The sequence below is a fragment of the Terrapene carolina genome, unplaced genomic scaffold (genome assembly GCF_002925995.2).
Source record: "Terrapene carolina triunguis isolate 2854851 unplaced genomic scaffold, T_m_triunguis-2.0 Scaffold33891, whole genome shotgun sequence".
Taxonomy (NCBI): domain Eukaryota; kingdom Metazoa; phylum Chordata; order Testudines; family Emydidae; genus Terrapene; species Terrapene triunguis.
In genome coordinates, this window is record NW_020698242.1 from 11,420,582 (window position 1) to 11,434,507 (window position 13,926).

The window sequence follows — 13,926 nt, forward strand, 5'->3', positions numbered from 1 at the left end:
ATGTCGTTTACCTCATGTTATTAAACATTTTCTGCTACACTCAGGCTCCGTGCTTGCGAAAGGGAAATTATTGCCTCTTAGAGGAGTCCAGGGGGGTGGTATGTAATTGTCCCAGATCACTGGGTGGGGGCTCGAGCCGGTTTTGCATTGCGTTATTAAAACGGAACCCCTAGATACTGAACCCGGCTCTTGTTGCTGCCAACTCAGATGGGCAGAAGGGTTACATAAACAGTCTAATGCCTTTACTTTTATCAAATGGTATGTAGTGGACAGAGTTCTGTAAGCTTGTTAGGAAAGCAGCAGCAGATTGTTAAAGGTTGAGCTTCTCTTTGCTTCCAAAGTGTGTGGTTAAGATAGGAACCTGATAAAAAACAGGTAATTCCAACTGGCAGGGTAAAGCTAATATGGATTTAATCTTCACTACAGATATACTGTTACTGAAATTGTCCACTCTTTACCAAGCAGGCTCAAAATCTTGGAGAAGTTTTGGATCTTGGACTAACTAGCATGGATCATTCAACATGTTTTCATAGGTGACTGGTAAAGAATTTTATTTGTTAATTTATTGTGACTGAGATGAAATAAAAAGTACCTATTCACAAGCTCTGGGTGCCCTGCCAATTACAAAAACAAAATACAGTGCAATCAGCTGAGCTTTCTCCTCCAGCCGCAGCACCTACTCAAACACTGCCCTCCACCCCATACAGTGGCCAATACCTGAATTCACCTACACCTCTTTAAAGGCCAGATGAAGTTCATGGGTTCTACAGAGTGCCCGGAAAGTGATTACCTTTGGGCTATTTTGGACCAGGGCAAGAAGGCATTTACGGAGAACACACTATCAGCCACTCCCTCTCTGTTAGGGATCTAACTTCAACACCTCCACTTAGACCCCTGCACGGATACAAAAAGGTGTGCATCTGATCCGCGATCCACAAAAATTGTCTGCGGATATCCACGTCTGAGCTGCAGACATCCACGTATTTGCCAGGTTCTAAACAGCTCCACAGGTCACCGTGCAGCAGTGAGGAAGGGCTGTGTCAAGCCCCACTTCTCCCTAGAGACCTCCTGCCCTGCCGCCTGCTCTACCCCTACCGTACCTCCTTCCCCGCTCCGGGCAGGGAGGCTACAATTTGGCCCGTGGGGGGGGGGCTCAGACACCCCTACGCAGTTACAGTGGCTCTAATGCACGCAGCCATTGCCACCTGCTCCTTTAAAGAACCACCCCAACTTCAAAATAGCAGTTGGCTCACTCCCTTCTGGGAGTTGTAGTTTACCTCCTCCCTCCAAGCAAGCTGGGGACTACAACTCCCAGAACTGACTACAACTGCCCTGCACACTGATGTGTGTTTCTGAGAGCCGAGCTGGAGCCTGCAGGCTGGGTGACAGCCTCTCCCTTCGGGTGAGTGTGTGCTGCAGAGCCCTGTTTGCCGGATACAAAATTTGTATCCGCATCCATGCTGCGATCCGCAAAAATGGTCTGTGAATATCCGTGGATACAAAGCGGATACCCACAGATTTGCAGGGCTCTACCGCCACTGACTGCAATGATGACGGCATCACAAGGAGAGCTGAGGCCTTTATTTGCTGATCTGATCCTTGACATAGTCAGCCACACCTTTGTCGGATCTAGGGTGAGCTACAGCAAGGCATCCCCTTTGGAGTTACTCTTGAGGCCCACTAGTGGCAGAATGCAGTCGCTCACTCATTTAGCTGAGTGGGTGGATGTGAGCACACATTGCATCTTTGATCCATGAAAGGCAGTGGCAGACCTCAGCGATCACTTCTCTGCCTCAGCACTGTTGTGACAGCTGAGATCAGCTCAGACACTTTTACTTTATAGGCCATGATGTGCACTCTTCGTCTTCTGATGCAGTGACTTGTGTGTACATCTCGTGTCCTTTTTCTTACCCAGCTGAAACCAAAAGCCTGGTACTTGCTTTGTCTGTAGTCAAGCATCAAGCACATTAACAGAACTGATTTTTTTTTTAAAAGGTAACTTGCACATACCTCAGAAACTGAATCACCTATTATCTTAAAAGACAGATGTGAGTCTATAATCCAATCTGATGTTTCAGAGTATCAGGATGTCACCTGATCGCCTGCCATGGGGGAGGGAGAACTTGCCCCACCTCCATACAATGCATCACATAGCTAGTTGGATTGAGAAGTGGGGTATGGGGAAATTCACCATTCTCTGCAGCTTCAGGAATTGACCACTGTCAGAAGTAGGATGCTGAACTAGATGGACCAGTGGCCTCAACCATTTTGGTGGTTCCAGCCTTTAGTCTTGAAAGAATCAGGCATCACTCCTGAGATTTGATTCTCTCCCTGCACTGCCTGCAGGCTATGAGCAAAGTCAATGGAAGTTCATTGTATCTTTGGGTATGTCTACACAGCAAAAGCTGTGCACGGGGTAGCATACCTGAATCCAGCTAGCTCGGAAAACAATATGAGGGGAAGACAGCGTAGCACGGGCTACAGGGCAGGCTAGCAAGCAGAGTACGTACACAGGGTCTGTGCCAGGCTTGTACTACCCCTGCTAAAGTCTGCTGTGCACTGTCTTCCCTGCTATGTTACTTGTGCTAACTGAATTCAAAATAGCTCAGATAGGCTGTGCAGACTCCTCTGTGAGGAGGAAGGGGTCACTGGGCTTCTGGGACCCGGGTGGTCTCTTTTCTTTAAGTGTAATGCTCTCTTACTCTAAATTAGGAACCAAATCTACCCAGGGTTACATCTGTGAAACTCCAGGGTTTACCATAAATGAAGATAGATTCTGGCCTCTGTTTTTAGATCAGTTTAGAGAAACTACGGCCTCGTCTACACTATGGGGAAAGATCAATCTAAGTTACGCAACTTCAGCTACGTGAATAACGTAGCTGAAGTTGATGTACTTAGATCTACTTACCGCGGGGTCCACACTACGCTATGTCGACGGGAGACGCTCTCCCGTCGACTCCCCTTGCGCTTCTCATTCAGGTGGAGTACAGGAGTATGGATGAGAGAAGGATCTGCGGTTGATTTAGCAGGCGGGTAGACCCGCTAAATCGACCACTGATGCATGGATTGCCACAAGCTGATCCCGGTAAGTGTAGACAAGTCCAATTCTCAATACTCTCTCTCTCTCACACACACTCTAACACACACTTCGGAACATGCTAAATACAGTAAATGAATTCACTTAAACTATTTGAAGAGCTAATAGTTGATAAGGTCTGATCTTTCTGATTTTAAAACTAATACAGTGTCACTCTTCTTCAAACAAATGAACAATGCCTTGATCTTTTTATTTAAATGTTTTCAAATTGAATAAGTCAAGTTTCCTGAACAGGCCTGCAATAGAAATAAAACTGGTAGAGTAGCAAGTACAAAATTTTTAAACAGACTGTCATCTTGTGCTAAGAAAACATCTAAAAAGGTCAGAAAAGGGAAGAATACTGTCATCTGACTAATTCAAACTGTACGCTAGAAATAAATTACTAGATGTTTTTTGTGGATCTGTTTCTACATTAACAAGGTCTGGTGCTAAGCTAGGTTCTGGAGGGAGAAAGTATGCATTTTTTCCAGATTAAAAAGTAAACAACATTTTTCAATGATGGTGAAAGACCTATAGTTACAAGTTGTGCCACTTGTTGAACGACTTATTCTGTCTGTTCTAAGAGGATTTAGTGCAGCTTTATTCACTGAAATTTTCAGAACACAATAAACCAACTTTACACTTTCTGTTCTGTGGAGGACAAAACAAGGAATTGGCTGAAATTAATTCAAATTCATTAGGATAACATTGCAAATGCAATTTACATCCTTGTAAAATTGTGTTATGAATTAATATGGAATTGCTGAGTGACAAAGAATCTTGCATGTTGTATGTTACATAAGGCTTTCATGCTCTGGAAGTTTTATACAATGCAATAATGCATCACTGCATTTGGAGACTAATCTCACAATAACTGGCTTATTGAAATGCCAAGCAATCAATGGCAGAATATTTATTTTGTGGTGTCACCTGCCAAAATGCATTTATGAATGAGGAACTATTAAACATCTGCATTCTGCTTTGTTTTCTGCCAACCAGGTAAAATAAAGCTGTTTGGTCATCACATAGGTGGATATAAAGAGTACTGTTTGATTATTCAGTTGAAGAAAGTATCACCTTCCTCTGTATTCAAACAGGGCCAAAACCGTGTTTTTGAAAAAAATCAACAAAACTAATACAGTTACAGAAATGAACAAAGTATTCTGGATGAAATGCACTTTCTATATGTAGGATTTTATTATTTGTTATTACCTTGTGACATGATCTCCATACAAGTGATTAGACATGCCTGCCTCATGAGTAGCCCAACCACAAGTCATTTGTAGATATGTTAATAGTAATGTATACCACTAAACCCCTTGTATCACCCAATATTATTTTGCATTTTAGTAAGGAATTTAATGTGGATCTTCTATTCAGCCTATTTGGGGGCTTTATGTATTTCTATCAAACCCTGTTTTCTTAAATTAATCATTTCAGTGTTTAATCTGTATGAGCTTGATCCAGAGCTCTTTGAAGTCAATGGGAATCTTTCCGTTGACTTTGATGGGCTTTGGATCAGACCCTAAATGTGGTTTCAGTTACATTTACAAATACGGCTTTCATAGAAATCAGTCAGACCATCAGGTAGAAAAAATGCTTCTTTTGCACCCAGTGCATGGTTACAATTTAGAATCATAACCAGCCCAGTGACACCCATTGGCTCTCATTGCACAAATACTGAAGAATGATGTTTTAATCTCACACAACCAGGAGTGAAGGAAATAGTCTAGATAACATGAGGCTTTTCCATCTCCAGTTTCTCTCATTCTATTATCTTTTGAAATTCTACTTTTGTTTTTTGCAATCTCTTTTCAAGGTCTCAAGTTCCCTTTGTTGGTCTCTACTGCTATATTAGAAAGACAGTGAGAGCAAAACTTATTATTCTTATTGTCTGTGCCCGGCCCCTCTTTGATAGCCCTCACTGTTGCTAACTCATACAGGTGTTCAGGGCGCTATTTTAATGAAAATGAAATATACTCACATGCTGCATTCTTGTTTATTTGAGTGCAGGTGACCATGCTGCAGGGTCTTGCTGGCACCAATCGCTGCCCCCAGATAGTTTTCAGCTGCTTGCATAAATGTGCCAGACTAATTACCTTTATGCTATTCATTAGTACAATCCTGGCCCTTTGTCAGACTTACAGCCAAAATGGCTTTCAAGAGCCTGGCAACCTATCAACACAAAGCAGAGATAAAAAGCTATGCAAGTACAGCTTTAAGATAACCAAATGATCTCCGATCCTTTTTATAAGCCATTTTGAGTGCATGGTACACACCTTTCTTTAGGGGGAAAAGAAACAACCACCCCGAACAAACAGTTAAATTTCAACAGCTCCCTGGTCTGGCTTCCTCATTGGTTGTAAAAAAATTTGGGGGGGCAGGGCTAGTTGATGATTATTCTGTATGTGCTTTTCATGCCTCTTTTTTTGTCTGGCTCTGCAAACACTGCAAATTCGGAGAAATCATTCTTGTCATATGGAAGGGAAGGTTTCTTATTCATAAATTGCTTCAAAAATCTTCATGTTCTGTTACTTTTGTGATGTTAAATTGATCTTAATTTTGTTTTTATAACAATCACAAACAGAAGGATTGCTTGTTACTCAAGTAATTTACAGAAGGCAACTGGGGCAGGGGAGATATAAAGCCCTTGCAGGAGAACAGATGGAGAAAATATTTTAATACAACATGCCATGCAGTGCAATCGGATGCATTTCAAAGGCTATGAATTTGTTCTTTAGAATTATGTCGATAAGACATCCCAGGAGAGGAGTCGTTTTGTAGTATCTAGAGAGAAGGATGAACTTCCCCAGAATCAAGGAAATCTCCCTCACTGTCCCTTTCATAACAGTTCAACCACTATATTAGCCAGGCGGTAGTGTTTCCATTTGGGGACAGATTTAGGATTTTTCCAGTCCTGTATTTTTAGGAATAAAAGCACAAAAATTCTATTCTCTATTTGTCATTCTTTCACATAGTTTTCCAAGAACTCTATTGCTTTATATGATATGACTGTATATAAATCCCTTCCTTTCATTTCTTCATTTTCCCCTCGCAGTGCTCAATATTGTGACATGGCACTTGGCTTCTGAATCTCTGTGGTGGTACTGATACAACAAGTAGCTTCTGGAGCAGGGTTTCATTCAGGCCAGGTATGCAATCTTGGGAAAGCGTTTCACTCGGTAACGGCTATTCATAATGTTATAAAGTAGCAACCAGGCCTGGACGAAGTGAAGTTATTAGAAACTGAACCCCCTAAAGGCCTGATCGTATCTTTCAAGGTTCTCAAACAAATGCTTACAGAAGTTACATGATTATGTGCGCATTGTAAGGAGAGTTTCAGGAAGAATGTATTTGTAACTGTGTTTAAGGAAGAGGCAAGTTATTTTCTGAGGAAAGTTCCTCGGGGTAAAATAGTCATTTATGAATTGGTAGCAACTGTAAGATGTTGATTAAATTGTGAGGTTAAATGTGTGTTGCTTTATTTTGATCTTAGCCCTCAATCCTCCCTATGTTGCTATATATTAGAGTCTAATTAGAAGGATGAAGAGGACCTATGTGGGAGACAATAGTCCCTGAGTTCTACCACGCTGTGCTGCGCCCTAGGTTTGTCGATGTGTGAAAATAAAATACCAAATAAATTCAAGTGTCAGTCTTTATCTAATAATGTAATTTTCCCCCCACAATAGTACCTAACCAATAAGTCAGAGAACCAATGACTGGGATGGTTCAGGCCAGATCCTCAGCTACTGAAAAATCAACATAATTCCACTGAAGTCCATTGAACATAGCTCCATTGAGGTAGATCTGGCATTTTGCATTGCTGTACAACAAAAATGGCCGTACAATTTGTATGTTTTGCAAAATCCTATATGTTGGTATCTACTTCTAAGCTTAGAGCTGCTCCCCAAAATGTCCTTGGCTCCAAGACCTGGTCAACAAAGTTTTGAAGCCAAAGCAAGTTTATTTTTGGCTTCAGGCAAATATGGCTTTGGTTAAGTGCCCCAGAGTTTCCAATTTATGCTTCCTGCAATGAGTCTACTTTAGCAAGTGGGTTTAAAAAATATTTGCTGATCTGTCTTTTCAGAGGCTTCTCATTCCAATACCATATTTTAATCTCTTTCCCAATTAACGAGTTAGATTAATTAATATCTTGAGAGCACTTTGAAGATGGAAAATGCTACATAAGGACTATTACTATTAATAATTTAATCAAACTTTCTCTACAAAAGGGAATATTAGCAAAAGTAATAAACACACATCTGACCTACTTTTTCTTATGTTTGTTTGCAAACTCCATGCAGTTTTAACCCCACAAAACAAATGCTTCAATCAGTACTGTCCACTCATTAGTTTATGATTAGTCTCACAAGATTTGGGGTTCTCTTTAAAGCTCCTTCTCCTCCCGGAGCCAGGGGACTACATGAAAATCTTAGCATTAATTGAAATAGAAGGAAAGTTTCTAGCCTTCACGGTTGTAAAATAAAGTTTGGAAAATCTGACGCCCACCCGCGACTCAAAAACAGAAGGCAAATGAAAAGTACTCCAAATGTACTGGTACCAGATCTTGATTTGTAGGGGCTGACTCACAATTTTTGAGTGCTTGGGCTCAGTAATATTTGTTCAATGCCCATTTTCCCCCTAAACACTGAGGAACTGTATGCTAGGCCAGGCCAATAGCTTACCTATGACAATGCAGATATAATAGGCACGGCTAAAATCTGCTCTTATTTACTCTAGTGTAAATCTGTAGTATCTTTACTGAAATCCACTGAGTGCAAGTGAGAGCAAAATTTGGTTTATATATTTTGAAGCGTCGAGATTCATCACAGGAAAATGGAAGTAAAGAATTATGAACTTTCAGACCTAAAAAAAATTATTTTTTAAGTTCACTCAAAGTAAACGGGAAGCATTTTTTACAAGTTTTAATGTTGTTTTTAAAATCTGTTGAAGCACCTCCTTCTCACTCTGGCTTTAGGCTAACTGATGCTTCAGTTTTCCCCACTCAGGTCGGATCCCTTGACCTTCCCAGGAAGGACACACTCCCATGCTCAAATTTCCTTCCAGGCACAATTTTATTCTTCAAACATAAAACTATGGCAAAACATCAAAACCGAAATTGTTCTTCTGCCCACCACAGGCTACAGATCCCAGGACTTTTCCCTTTGCCTCTCTCAATGCTGAAAGAACACACCCTTTCAGTCCCTCTGCATCAGGGCCTAGTATCCCCTCCCCAACTCCTCTCAGCTGATAGCCCTCTATCCTTTACAGGGATCACCTGACACATGACCTCCCCCTTCCCAGCTGGGTCTGATAACTGATCAGGACTGAATTGACCCAGGCTCTTAAAGGCGCAGATCACCTTGTTACAAACTCACTTATAACAAATGGGGTTTTGAATAGGAAATGTCTTTCCTTGCTGAAACTGGTTTTTGTTCATCATACACGTGTACTTCAATTTGTTATTGTGGGGTTGCTCCTCATGAATGCAAAGCTGAAGGTGTTAGTTTTGCACCCTTTAATCTCTTTTGCTTTAGTGTTCTACCGAGGTTGATTTATCTGTGGTATTTTCCTTTCTAAAACCTACTGCTTAGGGTGAGTTGTCTGTTAATACATTGATTCACTACCTTAGCTGCCAGCCTGGAATCAAGGTGCCTACAGACCACATGAAGTCAATGAGAGTTCTGCCTCCAAAAGGACTGCAAGATCAGGCCTTTAAGTATGCTCACAGATGTGAGTGGTTGAATGCCTGCTGTATCCCTGACTTGTGCATAAGAGAGACACACTCTTTCTCTTCATGGAAACTGAAAATCTGTTGTCGTCACTGTCAATTTCACTTTTGCTGGGTGTACTTTTCAGATTGCACGGGGCAAAGCTGATGCAATTAATTAAATATTTGCTTTCTTTCAACATACACCAGGGTACTGCCATTATGTAAGCCCCAGCCAGCTCCAAACCCATGATTTTAGTCAGAGGAAAATATTGCCCCAATTAGGATTCTGATTCATGTCACTGGTTTGGAATTGTCCCACTTGGTTTTGGACGGAGAGAGGAAGAAATGTTATGAATATTCTTCTTCATGTACCAGGACGTGGAAACAACAGGTGCCCACCCACAGACCATACCAGCACTTCTCTGACGCTATCTTTTTCTCACAAGCTCAGCTTTCATTCAGAAAAGAAGATTCAAGCTGTTATGGTTGCAAAGAAAACCTCAAAAAAAAAAAAATGAACTGAGGGCTTGTCTACACTTGAAACGCAACAGCAGCTTAGCTGCAGAGTTACAGCTGAACTGCTGTGCCGCTTCAATGTAGATGCTTACTACAGTGATGGACAGATTCTCCCATCGGTGTAGTTAATCCACCTCCCTGAGTGGTTGTCTTCACTTGCAGCACTACAGCGTCGCAGCTGCATCCCTTTAGTGAAGATGCTACTATGCGTCGGCGTAGTTAATCCACCTCCCTGAGAGGTGGTAGCTATATTGATGGCAGAAGGTCTCCCATCAACATAGCACGGTCTATAGAGGGTTTAGGTTGGTATAACTATGTCACAGGGCTGTGGATTATGCCTGAGCAATGTAGTTATACCGATATAGGTCTGTACTGTAAACCTGAGAGGCTGTAGCTAGGTGGACAGCAGAATTCTTCTGGCAACCTAGTGCTCTCTACCCCAGGGATTGGGTTGGTTTAACCCTGTCGCTCAGAGTGTGGATTTTTCACATCCCTGAGAGATGTAGCTGAGTCATCTTAACTTTTGAGTATAGACCTGGCCTGAGTATAACAGATACAGAGATGAGTCTGGAACAATAGCTCTGCAAGGGCTGAACTGCTCCATTGATATCAATGAGGTGTTAACTCAAATGCTCAGTGATTATAATTTGAAAGTCAACATCATTGGCTATTTCATTATGCATGAAAGAGAAGAGCGGGCGTGTCACAGATGTGCACAGTTTACTCTGAGTAATGTCTCATTTCCATGCCATAAGTGGGTGATGTTGGGGAGGTGCCACCACTTTTTGTTCCCCAGTCAAGAAGGAGCCAAACCCATGAACCCAGGAGAAGCCCAGTGAAACCAAGCAGCACCGACAATTACAGAATATTTGCACAACCTACTGTGAGCCATGTCTCATTAAGGTGATTCTCATGAGTGGAGCGTTCTTGTCCAGTGTGATCCCTGCAATGCAGAGAGGACCTGTACCTGCCAATAATGTGGGGACGGAGTGAGGGCAATGGCTTCAGTAGATGTTACTGAGCATGCTCAGTCCTTGTGAACATGCTCAGTATAAGCCAAGCTGCAACTCTGGGGGAGCACATGATCTGCCATCATTTTTATAGACTGAATTAGTTCTATTAAAGTCATCCTACTCAATTAGTCCTATTAAAGTAATCCTGAGTCTTCAACTTTCCTACAGAAAGCTGGCAAAGTATTATATAAATTTCATCGTTCACAGCTGTTTCTCTCAGGCCTTGATCCGGCTTGGTATGCAGTTGTGAGCACAAAGATGTTGCACTCCAAAACAAGCAGGAATGGAAGCTAGATGCTGGCACAAGAAAGGGTAACTATGATGCTTAGGTTATGTCTACACTGCCCCACAGTTCAGACTCCGGGGGTGTGAATAGAAGTGTGCCCCAAAGTGCTGCATTGTAACTCGCCCATGTGGACGCTGCTTCTAGATCGGATTGATGTAGTCCTATTTGAAGAGAACTACGTTAACGTGAACTAACAACCTTTTAGTTCCGGCTGCAGCTTCCTCGCGGGGGAATTACAGGCAGCACTTTGGAGCGCATTGCTGTTCACAACTCTGCAGTCCAAACTGTGGGGCAGCATAGACAAGCCCTTAGTCTTCTGCATTGAAGTCTCAAGCCTTCAGCATACCAGTTTCTTTGTAAGTAAGCAGGGTAAAAAGCTGGTGGAGACCAGGTGCATCCGAAGAGCTTAGTATTTCCTTCTTTGGCCTCACCACTATTGTCAGGTAAAAGTAACCTCATGACTCATGTCCTCCCTATACTAACTTCCCATAGAATTCTGAATCAAGCTCAGGGTCTCAATTCTTATCTTCAAGGTACTCCATGGCCTGGACCCAGGACACCTAAAAGACCATCTAAAACTCTGGGATTAAGATCACTGCTCTATCACAGTGAAACTTTCCTTAATAACAGTACAACTGGTCTGTGCAAGAGACAGAACTTTCTCCAGGGCCCATGGGCCATCCCAGACTGGAACGAACCCTCTCAGGAACTGATCACCACAATCCTCGCCATCTTCTGCTCCAAATGCCTTTTCTTTAACATTGCCTTCTCTAACATGTATCTCTAAAAGCAAATAAATCCATACCTAAACTCCACTGCACGTGATTCTTCCCCACTGGCAAGAGGATGGAAGAACAAACAACACATGACAGATGTTGTTCACATTGCTTAATGCATGACTGGCAGTCCCTCAGACCCCATGGTAATGTACGATATATATGTAGAATAGAACAGCTGCATATGTTAGCAGTGTCCTCATTAACATGGGATCTGATTCCCCTGTGTTCCCTTCATGCTCAAGACATTGTTGAGTCAAACTCAGCATTTTAGGGAATAGCTACTTGTGAGCAGTTATTTTAAGGGCACAGTATTTTACTGTTAGAAAGACAGTTTAAGTGAATGAAATAGACACTTAAAACAATTCTCAGAAGAAAAGAAGCAATGGCTGCTCAAACTTGCTGGGTAAATTTTAGATCTTAGGATCATAGAAATGTCGGGCTGGTAGGTGACCTTGAGCAGTCATTAAGTCCAGTCCCTTGCGCTGAGGCAGGACCAAGTAAACCTAGATCACCTCTGGCAGGGATTTGTCCCACTTGTTCTTAAAATCTCCAACGATGGAGATTTCACAACCTCCGTTGGAAGCCTATTCCAGAATTAAACTACTCTTACAGTTAAAATGTTTTTCCTAATATCTAACCTACATCTCCCTTGTTGCTGATTAAGCCCATTACTTCTTGTCCTGTCTTCAGTGGACATGAAAACAATTGATTCCTGGCCTTTGCATAACAGCCCTTAACGTATTTGGAGACTATCAGGTCCCCCCGCAGTCTTCTTTTCTCAAGGCTAAACATGCCCAGTTTTGTTAAGCTTTGCTCATAGGCATAGACGCTGACCTAGTGTGCTGGGGGGTGCTCTTCCAGGCCCCGCACACACGCCACCCCTTCTCCAAACCCCACCCCTATCCTGCCTCTTCCTGTCCCCACTCCACCTCTTCCCACCCCGCCCCTGCCCTGCCTCTTCCTGCCCCCTCTCCCTGAGCGCACCCCACCTTGCTCCTCCCCCTTCCCCACTGCATACTCAGTGCTTCCTGCACACCGTGGAACAGCTCATCCATGGCGGGTGGGAAGCGCTGTGGGGAGGAGGAGGCACTGATGGGTGGCTGCCGGTGGGTGCTAAGCACCCACCATTTTTTTTACATTTCTCTGGTACCTGAAATCAAGGGGGCTACTCATGGGAAAACAGTTATGCATGTGCATGTTTGCAGGATTGAGGCCTATGAGACTCAATTGCTGCTTAGGGTAAGGCCATGTTTACACTCCAAACTTTGGTCAATACAAGTTATGGTAGCGTACAGCTACCAAAGCTTGTACATCGCTCATGCGCATGGATATTTGGCTGCTTGCATTAGTGCTGCTCATACTCACCAGGAGTGCTTGTGCTGTTGCAAAGTGAGATGCACCACGGGCAGATATTCCAGTGTGACACAAGCCGCCATCTGGTGCAATGCTCTTTGGGAACTTTTCATAATGTGTTGTGGAATAGAAATGACTTGCCAGGCACCTCTGAGAGCCAGCGATCAAGTTCCCAGCATGCAACTTTCTCCATCCCATAATACCACCCAAATCCCATAATTTTCATGCCCTTTTTTTTTTAAATTCCACAAACCCTTGCAGCATTTTTCGGTGTCCCATAGCTTGCACAGCCCCTTCTGCCCACAGGCCCAGGAGATCCAATATCTCTTGTCTACTCCAGGCAGGAGCGTGTCTAGTGCAAGGAGCCAGCATGTCAGTTGGGCAGTTGCACACTACAAAGGAGAGCTGCTAAGTGTGCTCACCAAGGTGGGCAATCAGGAAAAGGCATTTCAAAAACATGTGAGGTGTCTTAAAGGGGGAGAGGGATGGCCTCCATTCTCTGTGATCCCTGGGCAGTGGAGTTTAAAATAATGACCAGTGTTACAGGGAATGGGGCATTGTGGGACAGCTGCTGAAGGACTGACAGGGTCCACGTAGGTCGTGCAGTATCTACACTCGCATTGCATTGACCTCAGTTGGTCAACCGTGGCTCCATGCGATTGGAGAGGCAGTTCTATTGCGTCACTGAGACATATTTGAGCTTAGACACATGAGCAAATAGGTCAACGCAAGGCGATTTACATCAGCTTAACTTTATAGTGTAGTCTGAGAGTGAAATACATTTAGCAGAGCTGTGGAAGCAGTATTGAAATTGCAGGAGACGCTGCAGGTTGGGATTGAGGTGCACTGACAGATATGACTATGGGAATCCAGGATTTCAATAGCATGGATGTTTCAGATCAAACAGATGTGAATTAATAGACGAGGCTTACAAATCTCATTAGCAGTCATAAGATTATATCATTACAGTGCTCTATTTCAAAAAGGCATATTATGTATTTTGTGACATTTTGATTGAACAGCTTTTCTTTTAACATGCATCGTATGTCAGTTCAATGTATTGCTACAGCACAATATGCATAGGGCCATGTGTGTGCTTCTTCCTGGGTGTAAGGTTTATTATCCAGAAACTTAATAAAGTAAACTCAAACAAAAGTCTCCAAATATAGGTCATATTCAGAAGCCATCGG

The 13,926-nt window shown here is 42.8% G+C and overlaps 1 protein-coding gene across 1 annotated transcript in view; it reads right to left on the minus strand.

Moving 5' to 3' along the window:
- LOC112105765 (carbonic anhydrase 5B, mitochondrial) overlaps positions 1-5,309 on the minus strand; it is a 31,357-nt gene extending 26,048 nt beyond the window's left edge. The window contains exon 1 of the mRNA XM_024198683.3: positions 5,061-5,309. Coding sequence (XP_024054451.1) covers positions 5,061-5,190 — 130 coding nt within the window. The 5' untranslated portion in view covers positions 5,191-5,309. The remainder of the gene's footprint in view (positions 1-5,060) is intronic.
- Positions 5,310-13,926: the final 8,617 nt, after the last annotated feature.